The following is a 17,547-nucleotide window of genomic DNA, read 5'->3' as shown; positions in this document are numbered from 1 at the left end:
CAGTCAAAGTATGGCACACGCAGGCAGGGTAGGGAAGGCAGAGTATGGCACAGGCAGGCAGGGTAGGGAAGGCAGAGTTTGGCACAGGCAGGCAGGGTAGGGAAGGCAGAGTATGGCGCACACAGGCAGGGTAGGGAAGGCAGAGTATGGCGCACACAGGCAGGGTAGGGAAGGCAGAGTATGGCACACACAGGCAGGGTAGGGAAGGCAGAGTATGGCACACACAGGCAGGGTAGGGAAGGCAGAGTATGGCAGGTTTTTGCTGTACTACAACCATTAATATGGGTATGGTCATGTGATAACACGGGTGTGGTTTCAAGTGGGTGCGGTTTCAAAAAGGGGAGTGGTCAAAACTGGCTTCCATTATCGGCCCTCCACCACGTAGGTCGGAAAAATTCCGGCCCTCGGTACCACAGATGTTGGACAGCACTGCATTAGGTGATTGTGTTGGTCACAAAGCTTTTTACTCACATTAAGCAGAAGCTATTAATCTACTCTTCTACATTTTTTAATCAGTGTAATTATTATTATATTTTATTTTGTTTCCCTATGGGAACAGCTGGGTGCTCATAGTTTAAAAAGCAGCTGCTTCCAGACCGGTAGAATGTACCAGAAACCCCTTAAGCCGGGGGAATAATGTTTTGCAGGTAACTGGAACATTTCTGTATCCTTTCATTTCTGTATCCTTGTTTGTACACGTTCCAGGAAGTTGTATAAGGGGGTAAGTGTTTTTTTGCTTACATTGCAAGGCATATCTATTGCTAGTACCAATTTACACACAATAAACATGTATGGCATGGGTTCCTACATGTAATAGATTATTAGTTCCCTTTGCTTGTTGACCAGTATTGACTGTAATAGTAACATAATAAAGAGTAGGGTAATAGTAATAAATAAATAAATTACATTTACTCTATAAATTAAAAATAGGCCATATAATGTGCAAGGCCCAGCTTGTATTGTCTTTTATATAAAAAGGAAGTTATCTTCTAGGGCTGTGTTTTTTAATGATACAGTATATTGTCCATGGTGAAGGTAACATACACTCTGTATTGTGTGAAGTAAGCACGAATTGTATATTCATTTGTAACCATATACCCAGAGTCATCTGTCCTACCGCACCCAACCTTTTTGGCAAAGCACCTTGTGACATATGCTCTGTACTAATTAAAGGACTTTTAAATGGACATTCTACCCCCATTAAACAGGGCTTGCGCTGAACATACTTTTTGCCTAGGAAGTATCTATGGTTTTCAAATCAGAACCTCATTGAAAAGCCTCTGTATAATTAAACCCCTGCCTCCCCCAGCTACAACTTGTTATCTATGTAGATAAATAGCAGCTCGTTATACAGAGACTTTGTTTGATCATTGGGATCAACAGCTGATCTACTCTTCTCAGCCTGCTCCAGTGTTTGCACTAGCAAGCACTGCTTCGGAGCAGGAACAAGCAGATGCCAGCGGATCATCTGATTCTTGACCTGCCTTTATATGTGGGCCAAGAATCCTCCCCATGTGGTACTAGCCTTAATGCCTAACTTGAGTAAATGCACCAGTCCATGCCATCTTGTAAATATTCTCTTTAGCATAGCCAAAATGGGAACAGTTGTGTGTTCTGTTGTCTTCATTTTTATGTGGTCTCCTTTTTTCATTTGGTATTTTCCTTATTGTCCACTTTTCTGTTTCTTTTTCCCATCTCCCTGTATGGCATTCTGTCCTTTTTGTTCATCTTTCTTCCAGATTTTTATTCTTTTGCATCTTCTCCCCATGTTGTTTTTGGTGCATTTATGGAAGATTTAAGAGGTCCATACACTTTGCGATCCGCTTGTTTGGCAAGGCTGCCAGTCGAGCGATCTTCTCCTGGCCAAATGGTGAAATTAAAACTGAAGGCAAAGGCGCAGTCGGACCGAGGACCACATGAGCCAATGAAGTCCCTGATCTAACAGGTAAATTAAACCTGCCCGACTGAGATCTGGCAAATTTTAGGCCAGATGTCGGTCGGGTAGGCCTGTCAGGGTTGCCCATAAATGGGCAGATAAGCTGCCAAACTGGTCTGAAGGACGCAAATCGGCAGCTGAAATCTGCCCCTGTATTGCCAAGTCAAAGACTTGTTTGAGAATCACTGCTTCTTATGCAAACACAAATCCATTTTTGTAGGATACTTTAGGCTAATGTCCCACAGGGAGATTAGTCGCTCATGATGAATTTCTGCTACTAATGTGCCTGAATCTTTCCATTGTTGCAAAATTGCTCTTTTTCTTTTATTAGTAACTAGAAGAAAAAAAAAAATAAAACCCTAAAAAAAAAAAGGTCTCTGCTATCTATATGTTAAAAAAAAGATTGCTGAGGGGTAGTTAAGTGTAACTTCATTTTTTTTAGAAATGATAAAAAAAGTTTATTCCGTGAAAATTGTACTTTGTATTGTATTAAAACCTATGCTTGTTTTAATGTATGGTAGGTATGGTATATGAACAGTGGTCCCTGCTATGAAAATTTCCAGTTATGGCTGTGGATGACCAATTATACCCAATGGTGGATTAAAGACATGTGAGGCCCCTAGGCTACACTTTCCAAAGGGTCCCCTTCTAGGCTAGACTGTGGAAAGTATAAATGTCCATGCAGGGAGAAAAAGCAGAAGGTGGTGCTTAAGTCTGTGCAGGTTGAACAAGCATTGGACAAATGGCGTGTACGTCTGTGCCCTGTTACAGTACCTCACAGAAGGTGAGATCAAATTGAGGAATATTGGCCTAGAACATAATATTTGTAATTGGATAGAGAACTGGATGAAGGATAGATTACAAAGAGTGGTGGTAAATGGAACATATTCTAATTGGACCAGTGTGGTTAGTGGAGTACCGCAGGGGTCAGTCCTTGGTCCTTTTTAACTTGTTTATTAATGACCTGGAGGAGGGCATAAAGAGTACTGTTTCTATTTTTGCTGATGACACTATATTGTGCAAAACTATAAGTTCCATGCAGGATGCTGCCACTTTGCAGAGCGATTTGACCAGCAAACTGGAAAATGAGGTTCAATGTTGACAAGTTCAAAGTTATGCACTTTGGTAGAAATAATATAAACGCTAACTATCTCCTTAATGGTAGTTTGTTGGGGGTATCCTTAATAGAGAAGGATCTAGGGGTTTCTGTAGATAACAAGTTGTCTAATTTCAGGCAGTGTCATTCTGTGGCTACTAAAGCAAATAAAGTGCTGTCTTGTAAGGGATGAAAACATAATTTTGCCTCTTTATAGGTCCCTGGTAAGGCCTCACCTTGAGTATGCAGTGCAGTTTTGGGCTCCAGTCCTTAAGAAGGATATTAATGAGCTGGAGAGAGTGCAGAGACTGCAACTAAACTGGTAAAGGGGATGGAAGATTTAAGCTATGAGGTTAGACTGTCGAGGTTGGGTTGTTTTCTCAGGAAAAGAGGCGCTTGCGAGGGGACATGATTACTCTGTACAAGTACATTAGAGGGGAATATAGGCAGATAGGGGGTGTTTTTTTCCCATAAAAACGATCAACACACCAGAGTTCACCCCTTTAGATTAGAGGAACGGAGATTCCATATGAAGCAGCGTAGGTGGTTTTTCACAGTGAGGGCAGTGAGGTTGTGGAATGCCCTTCCTAGAGATGTGGTAATGGCAGATTCTGTTAATGCCTTTAAGAGGGGCCTGGATAAGTTTTTGAACAAGCAGAATATCCAAGGCTATCGTGATACTTACATCTACAGTTAGTATTAGTGGTTGTATATATAGTTTATGTATGTGAGTGTATAGATTGGTAGGTTGTGGGTTGTGTGTGCTGGGTTTACTTGGATGGGTTGAACTTGATGGATCTGGTCTTTTTTCAACCCTATGTAACTATGTTACGTTGTATCGCATTTGGTGTGTGCCAATTATATCACTGACGTGCGACAAATGCGAAGCAACATCAGAGCGCATAGACTTGCGTGTCATTTATCTTCTGCTTCTTCAACCTTCAAGCTTCTGATGAAGTGACGTGAGGTCACGAAACGCGTTAAGCGTAAGTCCTGATGCTGTACATGTGCCATTTTAATGTAACTGAATAAAGACTGATTTTATTTATTTTTTCACCACGTGGTGCTCCGCTTCTTCTGGATGGGCTTCTTCAACCTGCATGGACATAAGCGCCATCTTGTCTAAGTTAGTTGACGTCTACTTCTCTTCTCCCTTCACAGACCTATGCACCGCCTGTCTCCGCATGGGGCAGCAGCTGCTATAGCCTATGGGTGCCTAGTGACTAAGTACATACCTCCCAACATTTGAAAAATGAAAAGAGGGACAAAAAGATTTTTTGACCACGCCCACCTTTGTGGCCACGCCCCAATTAACACACCCCATTTTTTTCTAAAAATACTCCTTTTATGTAGTTGAAATGGCGGGATCAGACGCAAATGTGCTATACCCTCATACTGTACTGCCTAAGGAAAACAATATAGCAACTCCTACATATAAATACAAATATAGAGAGAAGGCAGTGAGTTATAACTATGTACCAGTTTTGCCCCCCATACACAGTACCCCCAATACACAGTGCCGTTCATACACAGTGCCCCCCAATACACAGTACCCTTCATATGCAGTGCCCCCCAATACACAGTACCCTTCATACAGTGCCCCCAATACACAGTGCCCCCAATACACAATGCCCTTCATACACAGTGCCCCCCAATACACAGTGTACCCTTCATACACAGTACCCTTCATACACAGTGCCCCCAATACACAGTACCCCCAATACACAGTACCCCCCAATACAAAGTACCCCCCAATACACAGTGTCCCAATACACAGTACCCAAATACACATTGCCCCAATACACAGTGCCCCAATACACAGTGCCCCCCAATACACAGTGCCCCCCAATACACAGTGCCCCCCAATACACAGTGCCCCCAATACACAGTGCCCCCAATACACAGACCCCCCAATACACAGTGCCCCCCAATACAGTGCCCCCATTACACAGAGCCCCCCATTACACAGAACCCCCCACACATCCTCCTACTTCTTCCGCGGTTCCTCTCCTTATGCGGCTCCATGTGCAGCGGTGCTAGGCCCTTTTATAAGGTTGCGCCCCGTGTGTACGTGTGACGTCAGAGAAGAAGCCACATAAGGAGAGAAACCGCGCAAGGAGCAGGAGGGCCCACCTTTAGCCGGCGGATTTCGCTATCACGGATCGTTCCATGAATGTTACAGAAATGCGGGACATTCATGGAACGATCCGGGACAGTGGGATGCACTATAAAAAGCAGGACTGTCCCGCGCAAAGCGGGACAGTTGGGGGTATGTAAGTATACCCCATTGTTGGCAGACCAAGGCAGACTGAACACCTTGATTGCTAAGCCTCTCTGATTTCTTGTTAGGGTAGGAGGAACAAATAAATATGTGGAATTATAATATCCTTTTTATTTCATAAATACCAACAAATAATACAGTTAATCAGTGAGTGGTCAGTCGACTAATTCATAACAATTCATACAAAAGATTTCCTTAAAATAACTAAAGACCACTTTAAAAATTAATTAGTAATTTTTATTAGAACCTAATGAATAAGTTATTCATTCACTATAGATCCATTTATAGAACCCTAATGTGCTAATTTCCAGATTATAATAGTTCAACAGCCACAAAGTGAATAAGCTGGTCTGTAGTATTTTGCAGTGTGATGTGATTCAGCAGCCTCTCTCAACAATATAATGCTGCAGTTGGGGTGACAATAGTTAGAGCACGGTATAAGGGCAGTAAGATTAAGGCAGATCACTTCGTAGACACAGTCACAAAGTCTGTTATGGGGAATATAGAGGCAGATTTATTATGCTGTGTAAAAAATGGAGACAATATTTGCCACACATCGCCAGGTTTTGCTGTGTAAAAAATGGCATAAAATTTGCATAGTTTTTTTTACGCTTTTTTCATCCACCAGAACTTACGTGAATTAGTGCCGGAAAATCTGGACGGCAAACTTCATTTATTTTCCACAGTTTTTTTACAGTTTTTACTGCAAATTTAATTTTCCGCAGCACAATAATTAGGCCCCATAGTGTGTATATACTGCAATCGTAGAGACTTTCTGTTTGGGGATGTTGTCACTCCACACCTTAGATTTAGATTTCCACAGGACATTATAGGAGAGATCTCACCCAACTAATTCTCCGAGTGCTCTGCCTGTTTGTGTCTTTTACATTAATCCTCTGTCTGGACCCAAAATAGTGTTGTGCTCCACTCACTTGCATGGGCATTCCACTGTCAGGTTCACAATTGAGCATTAATTGCTACACGTTTTGCTAAAACAACTTGTATCCTTTCCTTATATCCCTTATAACCCTCTACTGGTACTTTAAAAGGAAAAAGTTAGGGGAAAGTAACCAAAAAAAAAGGTGATAACTCTTTAGTGTATCTTTTAGAGTAGCAAATATATACTGTTATTCTTTTCATATCAGCAGAAAGAAGAATCTACCCCAGCTAAAGTGACCCCTTTACTCCTAGTAAAATTGCTTCTGTGTTTATGGGCATACTGTTCATAAGTATATGGAATCTCGATCCCTGCAATTAAAGAGCAAGGAAAGGCTACTACTGTAGCCCTTAATATAGTGTAGAGCTCCCTTGCCCATTTTTTAAAATAATGGCCACATCTCCCAAAAATTTGCTTGTAACTTAGGGTGTATTTGCAGCCTGTCATGGCTGCCATCTTGGATTCCCCCCCGCTCGGGAGGGGAGCGCGCCTGCTTCTCTCACTAAAATCGAGCACTGCGCATGCGCCACCTACAGTGTCCTGGTCACATAGTCTGTGCAGGAGCGATGCATTATGGGAATCCTCTTTATCCAGCTCGGCGTTTTTTCTTCCTGTTTGGCTTCAGATCTTCTGAACAGGTGAAATATGGGGAGACTAAAGGGCACTATTGAGAGAACTGAAGGTATGCCTGCAGCTTGAGATTAACTCTTTATTAGCCTTTCCTTCTCCTTTAAGTTAAGATTTTTTTAATTACTTGTACCTCTGTGCCCTCCCCCCCACCCTACTGGTAAGTGCTCCAATTGTTTTCCCAATATATCTTTATATATTTGGAAAGTGTGCTTGGGCATTCAGTGATATAAACTACATGTTTGTATTGAGTCACAGGGTAGAACTCATGATATGAAGCATAATAAAAGTGGTGTAAAGGTGACACCTTTAGGGCTCTGGCACACGAGGGAGATTAGTCGCCCGCAACAAATCTCCCTTGTTGCGGGTGACTAATCTCCCCGATATGACATCCCACCGGCGAAAATGTAAATCACCGGTGGGGTGGCATACGCGGCGGCGCGATTTACGGAAATCGCCAAAGTTGCCTCGCCGATCTTGCCGCCGCGTATGCCATCCAAAAGAAAAACAGGATTTGTTGTCTTCTTTTTTGTAAACATGTTTACAGAAACATCCTTAATTCCTGGGGCCAGAGTCTGTGCAGCTCTCTCCTCTATCCCCTCTCCTGCTCCCTCCTCCCACAAGAATGCTAAGAACTCCCCCCCCCCCCTCCCTTAGGAATGTGTGATTTGAGCTATAAGAACTAGTTGCAGCAGGAAGCTACTTAAAATGTCAGCTGCTGTCTTAAGCAAATGGAGAAAGCTTCTAGAACGGTTTATTCAGGTACGGTAATGCATTCTGCAGAATAAATATATTGTTCAAGGTGGCACTAATGTGGCAATTCTATTGGAAGTAAAATACCAAAATGAGTCTCCGTCTCCTTTAAGATCTGCAGTACAGTGAATGTGTAGACACTCTATAGGTTACCGCAGTGTTAACTTAAATCACCACCAGCAGGAGCATGGGAAATAGGATAGTCCTTGTTAAGGGTGACAAAGCTGCTGGTTAGGAAACCATCTGTTGTCAGCTGTATCACAGCAGCAGCAAAGAAAAACAATATCAGCCTTACGCTTCTGTTCACCATATACCAGACCTAAACAAGGCAATGAAGTCTATTTGGAAACAAAATGATTGTTCTGTTGTTATTGTCTTTTAAGCCAAACTGAAAATATTGAACCTTCCCAATAAACAAACTGACCTGCTGATGGTACAAAGATAGTGGTTGGGACTGCCTGCCCAACGTGCACATAATGAAACTTTGTTTCATACATTTTAGCAGTATGTGTATGGTCTAGGTGTAAGCAAGAGAGAAAGCTGAACATATCAAAGCTGCAAATACTTTAAAATACAGATTTACAGAGTAGGGATGCACCAAATCCAGGATTTGGTTTGGGATTCAGCAGGATTTGGATTTGCCCAAATCCATACTCCTGACCAATCCGAATCTTTAAAATCACATGACTTTTCATCACATAAACATGGAAGTTGAAAATGGTTCTCTTTAACCTTTCCATAGCCTAATTTTCATATGCAGAATCGGTTCGGTATTCGGACAAATCTTTCATGAAGGATTCAGGGTTCGGACAAATCCCAAAATAGTGGATTCGGTGCAACCCTGGTACAGAGTAGGTATGATATGTTGTCATTGCAACATTGTTTCAAGAGTTAGAGCCAGGAGGGCAGAGAATGTAGATGGCCAGGCAAACATTTACAAACAACAATAAAACTATTAAAATTGAAAGCAATTTTGTGACATGGAACCTTTTTTTTTTTTTTTTTTTTGCAAAATGCGTCCGTTGATAGCTGAATCCTGAACTAAACATGTTTTTCAAAAGCGCAAAAAGGTTTTTTTATATTTCATTTTGAAATTTGACAAAAGGCAATTTTTTTTTATTTTTTTTTAACTTTTCCAAGTGCCCACAGCCTTGTGACTTGTGATGGGCATCAGTAAGTGGTAGGATAGGTGGTCTATTGGGGTGAATTGCCGACACTGCTCGTTTGCCTTAGCAGATACAGTTATTTAGTATACACCCCTATATTAGGTTTAATAATCTGATAAATTGTATTCTGGTGATGTATCTGCAGGTTAGCCATTATGTCAGGCTGATTAACTTTTATATACATATATGTATATTTTTTTTTCTTTGTTTTCATGTTCACACATTTATCAAATTGTGTTGCTTGCATTGATATGACTGTTGTGTTTTACCATAGAATATGTAGTTCATTATACCATAAAGTTTTTATTCTCTATGCTTGTTTACACTCTACGCTTGGTTCTACACTCGGAATTCTGTTCAATATATCATAAATAGTGCCTAGTGATGTCACTACGGATGTCACTATGGAGTTCCAATAGATGGATATAAAGGTATGGGACCTCTTATCCAGATTCTCTGGATAAGGAATCTTTCTGCAATTTGGATCACCATACTTTAAGGTCTAGTAAAAAATAATTTAAACATTTAAACTGTTGCCTCCAGTAAGGATTAATTATATATTAGCTGGGATGAAGTACAAGGTACTGTTTTACAGAGAAAAAGGAAATCATTTTTAAAAATTATTTGTTTAAAATTGAGTGTATGGGAGCTGGCCATCCTGTAAGAGCACATATTCACTTTAATTGCTGTAGTTAACCCTAAAGGTTTATAAAAGCATAACATTTTTAAAAGATTGAAGCAAATTTTATGACTGTACCTCATTGGTATATAATCTCTAAAATCTAGTGGGATTTTGGAAATTTCTAGTCCTTCTGTCATAAATGACAGTCCTTCAAGTACGCTGCATTGAGTACGGGTGAGTAGGCTGCTGTTTGTGTGCAAGCTGCAGAATGCTCAGTGGGAGTAGAAATTTGGCGTGGGTTTATATTTTTGGGGAAAAGCCTAGTTTTACAGTATTTTTATGTAGCATGTAAACACATTGTGTCATAATAAACACTTGTCTTTAGCACTGGCAGATAAATATTACATGTATTGAAAATCTGTTCCACTTTTCCAGCTTAAACAAGAACGTGTCATTATGCCTATATATATGTGCCCAGTACTAATGTTGCATTTGCAAGGCCTTCTCTCTAACTCTCTACCAATACTTTCCATGGCAAAGTACCCATAGGCTAAGGCACTGTATACATTTGTCCTCCAGTCTGTCTGTATTATACCTGACCCCCAAAGCCCACGTCAAATGACAACTTCCCTGTACTTGAAGCTGTGACGGGGCTCAATTAGGTAAGTAGCGGAGGGCTGGGGGGAGGCATATTTTAAAAGCAAGATTATTACTGACCACATGTTTATATGCATAATGACACATTCATATTACAACCTAGAAAATGTCCACGGGCGACTTACAGACATCGCAGCGACGCGTATGCCATCCCACTGGCGTTGCCTACCCCTGCCATCCCACCGGCGAACATGTAAGTCGCCGGTGGGATGGCAGTCGCGGCGGCGCGATTTCGCGCTTTGTGCCAGGGCCATTGTGTCTCTTTACTCTCCCTTCCAGTCCATGGAATTTTTTAGTACCAGTTCTTATTCTTCAATAGCATTTGCAACTTAAGTACCACTATTGATTGGTACTATCTCTTTAGTGGATAGATGGTGTCACCACATATATGGCATATGTGCGATATGTGCATGTCTGTTTTGACTGGAATGTGTGCAGGATCTGCAGGTACCCATAATAAAATGTGACTTGAAACAGTGCCACAGATATTTTTGGAGATAAGACCTAGCTACTAAACCCATCGCAGATGTCCTGTTGTGACTTGTCAGTGGAAGTCAACCAGTATTCTCTGCTTGTACAAACCACCTCTAAGGGCCGTGTCACACAGGGAGATTAGTCGGCGCTCGACAAATCTTCCTTGTCGCGGGCTACTAATCTCCCCGAAATGCCATCCCACCGGCTAGAACGTAAATCGTGGTGGGATGGCATATGCGGCGGCACAATTTGTTGAAATTTCCTCTTAAGGCCGGTGGAATGGCATTTCGGGGAGATAAGTCACCCACAACAAGGAAGATTTGTCACGCAGCGACTAATCTCCCTGTGTGTCACAGCCCTAAAAGGGTCAGTTTGGCCATTCAATCCAAATCTAAAAATGAATGATGGCTGGATTGGTCAGTTTAGAATTGTGTAGACCTGCCCTTCTGCCTAGTGATTGGGCTGTTTGGCCTGTGCAATGTGTTTATACTGTGTGTAGCCAAATGCCACAATTATCTGTTTGAAAATACCTGACGAAGGCGCATGACCCTGAAACTTTGGAATGTTTTTATTTTGTGTGACTCCGTAAACACAAGGGGCTTGCCACCCCCCCTCGCCATGTGTGCTGGTAATTATTCCTGATATCTCCGCTATGTCACATCCACACAGGCTTAATATATATGGGGATATGCTCCGGTCACATGGAGCTAACTTGAGAGCAAGACCCGGATTCACCACATTGTATGGTGTAAGCAGTATTATTCTTCTGTATTTTTGAATGATTTTGTATAAAACTTCATCCATGGGAAATCCAAACTGCTAGCAGAGAAACATTGTTATTACAATAACTGCACCCAAGCCTGTGCCATACAGGGAGAACGTACACCTAGTTGTACCTGGCTAAGAATTGGTTACAGTTTTTCCATGTGGCTAGAAGGTAATTATGTCCTGTCTGGAAACTAATAGTAGCAACTGGTCTTCCTGTTTGAAACAGAGCTTATAGGCTATATCAAAATGAAATAGTATAATTATGAAGCAGGTATATATCACGGCATACTCTTTTTAATATCATACATTACCTGTTTGCTCCCCTTATCACTTATCTTTTTTCCAGTAGAAAAGTGTATGCCCTATGCCGTATATAAGTTGTTAATCAATTATAAAGATTATTTTGCCAATAATAATCAATATGGATTTTAACTTCAAATTAATTTTGTTTAATTAACTCTAAGTGATTTCTTGGACAGGCTATCCCTGGTAGGGAACCAAGAGTAACTTGTGGCAAAACATTATTTTAGCAGCTTGAAGATTTGCTTGGCTGCCAAAGTCTGCTAAAATCAAACTTCTTATTTTCTTTGTTTTCCAGTCTATGGAGATGACTTTGACTTGTATGATGCTCTAGGTGATCCAACTGAGAAACGTAAGTACAACAAATCTGTGTAATAAGTTTTTTACATGTTAGTAGTGAAACTAGTCTTATGTTACGTGAAGCTTACTTTAATGCACCTGCAACTTTATAGATATCATGTTTTACACAAAATGAGTTAAATGTCAACACCACGGTAAACAGTGGTACTGTGTGCATCAGTTTAATGGGGTTTATGTAATAAAAGTTTGCTTTAGGTCTGGTGATCCGTGACAGCCAGTCATAAGGTAATGGTAAGAAGCATCTCATTGGTTGCTATTAGTTACAAGAACCAATACAAACATTTTTCCCTTCTGTTACATTGCTTTAATATAATTTCTTTTATCTTATTCCATTTTCAAGGCAACAGCATGAGACACACTTTTGATAGAAGCAACTGGTATAAGTGTCTATATGGATTTTGTGTGGGGGATTTAAACCTTCAGATGAGGAAATCCACACTCTAGAGCAGAGATAGCAATTCCAAAGGAGTTTTCTTAGGGCAAAGTCTGACCTGGCGTACTGTCTGCTGCTACCCAGTGATGTGGAGCTGCTGATGAGCACTGTACGCCTGGTCTGACTTTGCCATTAATCGCAACATCTTCCATGAGGGATTAGACCAGAGATTTCACATCTGCAATCTTTATCAGAAGACAGCAGCTTCCAGATTCCGAGCTATAAAAAACATACCAAAATGTCCCAACATTTCATTTGTGATGAAGAGGAAATGAATGCACCTTTTGTAAAAAGGAAGCCCTAATCATTTTTGGCAATGGGGGTACAGCTATAGGGTGTTCTAATCTCTTGGTGCTCAGGGGATCTCTGGAGAGAACACTATCCAGGTCAAGGGAAGACTTGGACTTAAAAAAAGGGTCAAAAGTGTGAAACTGTTGCCAAGAGAAAATCCTTGTGGAAATCAGATTAGAAGTAATAGTGTGCTAAATAAACAAAGGGAGTACAGGCTCCTGAAGCAGCAGGTGCTGTAGTAAATGAGATTTCTAGAACGTTTAGGGCTCTGGCACACGGGGAGATTAGTCGCCAGCGGCAAAACTCCCTGTTCGCGGGCAACTAATCTCCCCGAGTTGCCTTCCCCCTGCCTTCCCACCGGCGAACATGTAAGTCGCCGGCGGGATGGCACACGCCGCGGCGCGATTTCGTGCAAATCTCCCCGTGTGCCAGAGCCCTTAGAAAACAAAGTTGTAGATATATTACAATGCTTTCTCTGTAGTTTCTTCAAGTGGGTGATTATCTGCAGTGTGCTAATCTCTGCACTTTGTGTTTCTATTTTTATTGCCCAGCTAAAACAAAATAGTTTGTTTTTCAGTTGCATATTAAAGGGAAACTAGAACCCATGTACTATTTCATTCACCATAATAATTAAGGTTATCCCCAAATACAAAAATTAGTTAAATTCAAAACTCAAAAATCTATCTGGTAAAGATGAAAAGTGAAACAAAAAATATATAAACGATAAAATTCGTACCAAGTTGAACAATGAGGTCCAGGTGTGAACACCCCGAACCTAACACAAATGTTAAGAGCCAAACCAAAGCCTGTGAAATCTAATAGCAGTCAGATTCACTCGCATTTTAATGGATTAATAAAGATGGGATTTTAATCTTTGAAGTCCAGAGTATTTGGAGCTTCTTCTGTTCGAATTCATAATAATTAAGGTAGGTGCTGTACAGTCCAGACAGATCTTCAAACTGGGGAAGCAGCCTGCCCAACATGAAAGGACCAGTGCAAGAAAAAGGTGCTAAACCTTGTTTTTTTTTAAATGTGATAACCCTCTTCCTCATGCTTCACAGATGGAAGATGTTTAATGTAGACACTGCATGCCCATAAACCAGGTCTCTGTGCTGTAAAGGGTTATTTGCATTGTAACCTATGAACTACAGTAGAACCCCCATTTAAAGTTTTTCAGGGGACCAGAAAAAATGGTGCAAAATATATAGTGGGACCATAAAACAATGGTGTAAAATGCAGGAAAACTTAAACTCGGGTGATTAAAATTGAGGTTTCACTGTAGTTCATATTTGTGCTGTCTCTTTAAACCGCTTAATGTACTTGCTACCTTTTTGACACAGTACATGAAGCAATTTAAGCCTCAATAATATATACTTTGAAACAATTTAAAGGTCCCTGGCTGTGCTAAGCAGCTCTTTATAGAAAATCAAGCACTTACAAAGCCAAGTCTAAGATCATTTTGTCAAACTTCCCATTTCAAATGGAATCGGGAAAGAGCTGACAAAAGTGGATTAATTCTAAATGCAGGAATTGTCTGTTATGTAGACCTGAATGACAAAAATTGCCTGCAGAATGTGCTTATTGTGCTTAGGAAGTGTTATTTATCTGCTCCTTCCTTAGTTATAACTAATGGAAACTTGCATAGTAGTGGCTCAGCACATCAAGTTAACAGCTCAGTTGCAACATTCTGGAAGTAAAGGGATGCTTTGATCACACTGTCATTCCATTTTCTTGAAAAACCATTCCAGTTTTTACATAAGTTTAGTGTTGTGCTTTATTCTGGTAAATTAGAGGTTTATATTTAATACACATATATAGCTTATAAGTCCAGTGCATCTTCTTACTTTGCCTTAACTAAGCTTCCTTATCTCTTTTGAGTTTGTTTCTAATTCTGCCACACACATGCCAAGCTGCAGGGTGTTAAATGTTAAAGAACCTTTCCCATCATGAATATTTGGTCCTGCTTAGTTTTGTGGGACACTGCTTGAGGATATCTAGGGTAGTTTCTGGCACTTTGCCAGAAAGAGAAAAAAATAGTTATTCTATTTTTAGTACCATAACTTCTTATTATTTGAAATGTTCAGATGTTTTGCTTCTTTTCAACCAACCTTGTAGACCGTAATTCATTTTTGGAGAAAATTGCTCCCAATCAAATCTTCTGTCAATGAGTGCCATACCCTGGCAGATTTCAGCTGCCGATTACGGTCTTTCAGGCCGATTTGACACAAGGGCCAAACAATCAAATCAGCCTGATATCACCTACCTTTAGATCTCATCAAACAAGCAGATTGCTATATGTATAGTAGCATAAAGTATGGCTACAAATTTTATATACTGTACTTACTGCATAAGCAAATATTCAGAATCTTTATAACATTAATAATCCAGGTCTTTACAGCTGTCATAGGAACTTCCCATCTTGGATTTTGTCAGGAGCGTCCGTGACACTTACATGCTCAGTGTGCTCTGGGCAGCTGTTGGGAAGCTAATGGGCAGAAATGAGGGTTGCCTGTCATAGGCTACAGGGTTGTATATTAAATTGTGATGCTAATTGCACCTGCCATGTAATGAATATCTGAGTAAGTTACATAATAATCAAACTTATATTGGGACATTTAAATTATATATGTACACAGTATATTGTGCATCTGTCTCTAAGCTCAGGTAAGTGACAGCAGCACAGAGCATGTGCTAGGAATGAGCAGAAAAGAAGATGGGGAGCTACTGGGCATGTTTAGAGGCACAACTTCCCTACTAAAGGGCTGTGGTTGCCTTGGGCTGGTACAAACGAATGTACAAGATTTCTGCCCTACCTCTTTAGCTAAGCTTCAGTTGTCCTTTAAGAATTGCATGCATGCTGCAAAATTTCTATTATATTAATGTTTGTAACCATGTGCGTGTGTTTTTTGTGTTTTTTTTTATAATAACAGCTAAACCAAAGCCGCCTAAACCACCCAAATCCCCAACTCATGACTCGGGTAAGTTGTATGAGTTTAACATGTAGTTGGCAAATTATTTGCAGTTAACACTGATTATTTTATTCTACGTATCTATAGTTTTGTAAATGTTGATCAGACAGTCCTGACCAATATGTACATGAGTATCAGTTGGTTAGCTGATCAGGCAGTGTATGGCCTATAGCCCATATGGGGTCAGACAAAGCATGGCAAATTTAAAACAGATTTATTGATTTAACCATTTATTTCCCAGTCTACCTGTGTTAAATAGGGGGTGCAGTTGGTCATTGTGGAGCAGATGCATACACCCACCTGCGCTCTCACTGTAACACAAGTTTCCCATTTTCTGGTTTGTTTGCAGGTGATCTGGATCTGAGTGATTTTTTTGATACCCCTGTGAAGACAACAACCAAGTCACCAAGACTCCCACCAAAACAGCCAGGTAATTTTGGGAGGCTTAAGGATAAAGGATAAAGCTGTTATGCACATATAATCACATTTTCCCCCTCTCAGGGATAGTAATAAATGCATTGGATGTACTGAATGTAGGTTTTTTTATATTCAGCCTCAGGTCAGATCCTCTACTGAAGGTTTGGCTCTATACCGAAGCCAATTTTGAATGCACCTGCCCTTAAAAGGGTTGTTCATCTTTGGGTTAACTTTTAGTATGATGTAGAAAGCAACATTCTGAGACAATTTGCAAGTGGTCTTTATTTCTAATTTTTTATGTTTTTTTATTTCACCTTATTAACCAGGGTGTGGTTTGACAGAAAGACTGATATATGAATAGAAGAGAACCTGAATCGAAAATAACAATAACAATTAAACTATAGCTTCACAGAGCAATGTTTTTTTGCCCCCCGTTTGAAAGCTGCAAGGAGTTAGAAGAAGGCAAATAATTCAAAAACTATAAAAAATAAATAATGAAGACTAATTGAAAAAGTGCTTAGAATTGACCTTTCTATAACATATACTAAAGGTGAACTACCCCTTTAACATTTATGTAACCTTTTTGTCATTTTTTTTTTTTCATTTGCCCAGGGCAGTAAATACATAACAAATTGCAATTATTGTGAATAAATATAAATCTTGCAAAGAAAACAATGGGCTTCAACCAAAGCTTTAATTTAGAGAATCACAAATTGGCTAAATCTTAAAGGGACAGTATACACCCTTTTTTAAATGAGCTTAATAAAACATATCTTTGTAAATGTAAGACGTGTTTGTTTCTAGCATCTAGGCTCTGCAAAGTCTTTACCAGCAAAGATGTAGGTAGATGAATAAGGCCTCTGTATAATCAGCTGCCCCTTACTTGAAGCCTAAAGTTAGCTACATATGGGGCAGTTTGAGCATGTACCGCAAATTGGCGGGCCTTTGTCACAGATAATGCTATAGTTGAATCACAAAATAAAAGCCCCAGCAGGGTACAGTCAACAGCAGTTAAAGTTAATGGAGAGGCAGCGCAAAGTGTTTTGCTGCCTGTCTAACAAGTTTGAGGTCATGCAGGTGGCAAAATTCTGGGAATCTCTGTTTGTGCTATAATGCTAAAGAAAAATAAAGGGGAGCCAGGAGACTCTAATATAAGCAGGGCTCTGATAGGACACCTAGGACAAGCTCTTAGCTGCAGTTATTTTGTATATCAACCAAACCCAATATATATAAATGCAGGCCAAGAAACAGCCCATCTGCTCATGCTTCTAGCCTAAGACTAGTTTCAGATGTGGCTGTTTCTTGGCCTACATATAAACCTAGAGCAAAGAAACAGCCCATCTGTTCAAACTGCTTCTCTCTGCAGTGACAAACACTGTGTCAGACTGGGTGCAGACATATGGAACAGATTTTGCAAGTATGCATTTTTATGTTGAAATCCACTCAGTGTGTCTGCACCC

The 17,547-nt window shown here is 40.4% G+C and overlaps 1 protein-coding gene across 4 annotated transcripts in view; it reads left to right on the top strand.

The window, feature by feature from the left end:
- Positions 1 to 17,547, top strand: part of cd99l2 (CD99 molecule like 2) — a 44,493-nt gene that overhangs the window by 10,685 nt on the left and 16,261 nt on the right. For all 4 annotated transcript variants that reach the window (NM_001127028.1, XM_031890220.1, XM_031890218.1 and 1 more), the window contains 3 exon segments: positions 11,916 to 11,969; positions 15,632 to 15,679; positions 16,020 to 16,100. In NM_001127028.1, coding sequence (NP_001120500.1) covers positions 11,916 to 11,969; positions 15,632 to 15,679; positions 16,020 to 16,100 — 183 coding nt within the window.

The sequence above is a fragment of the Xenopus tropicalis genome, chromosome 8 (genome assembly GCF_000004195.4).
Source record: "Xenopus tropicalis strain Nigerian chromosome 8, UCB_Xtro_10.0, whole genome shotgun sequence".
Lineage (NCBI taxonomy): Eukaryota > Metazoa > Chordata > Amphibia > Anura > Pipidae > Xenopus > Xenopus tropicalis.
The sequence above is the reverse complement of the archived record's forward strand: the minus strand, read 5'-3'. Positions and strand labels throughout refer to the sequence as shown.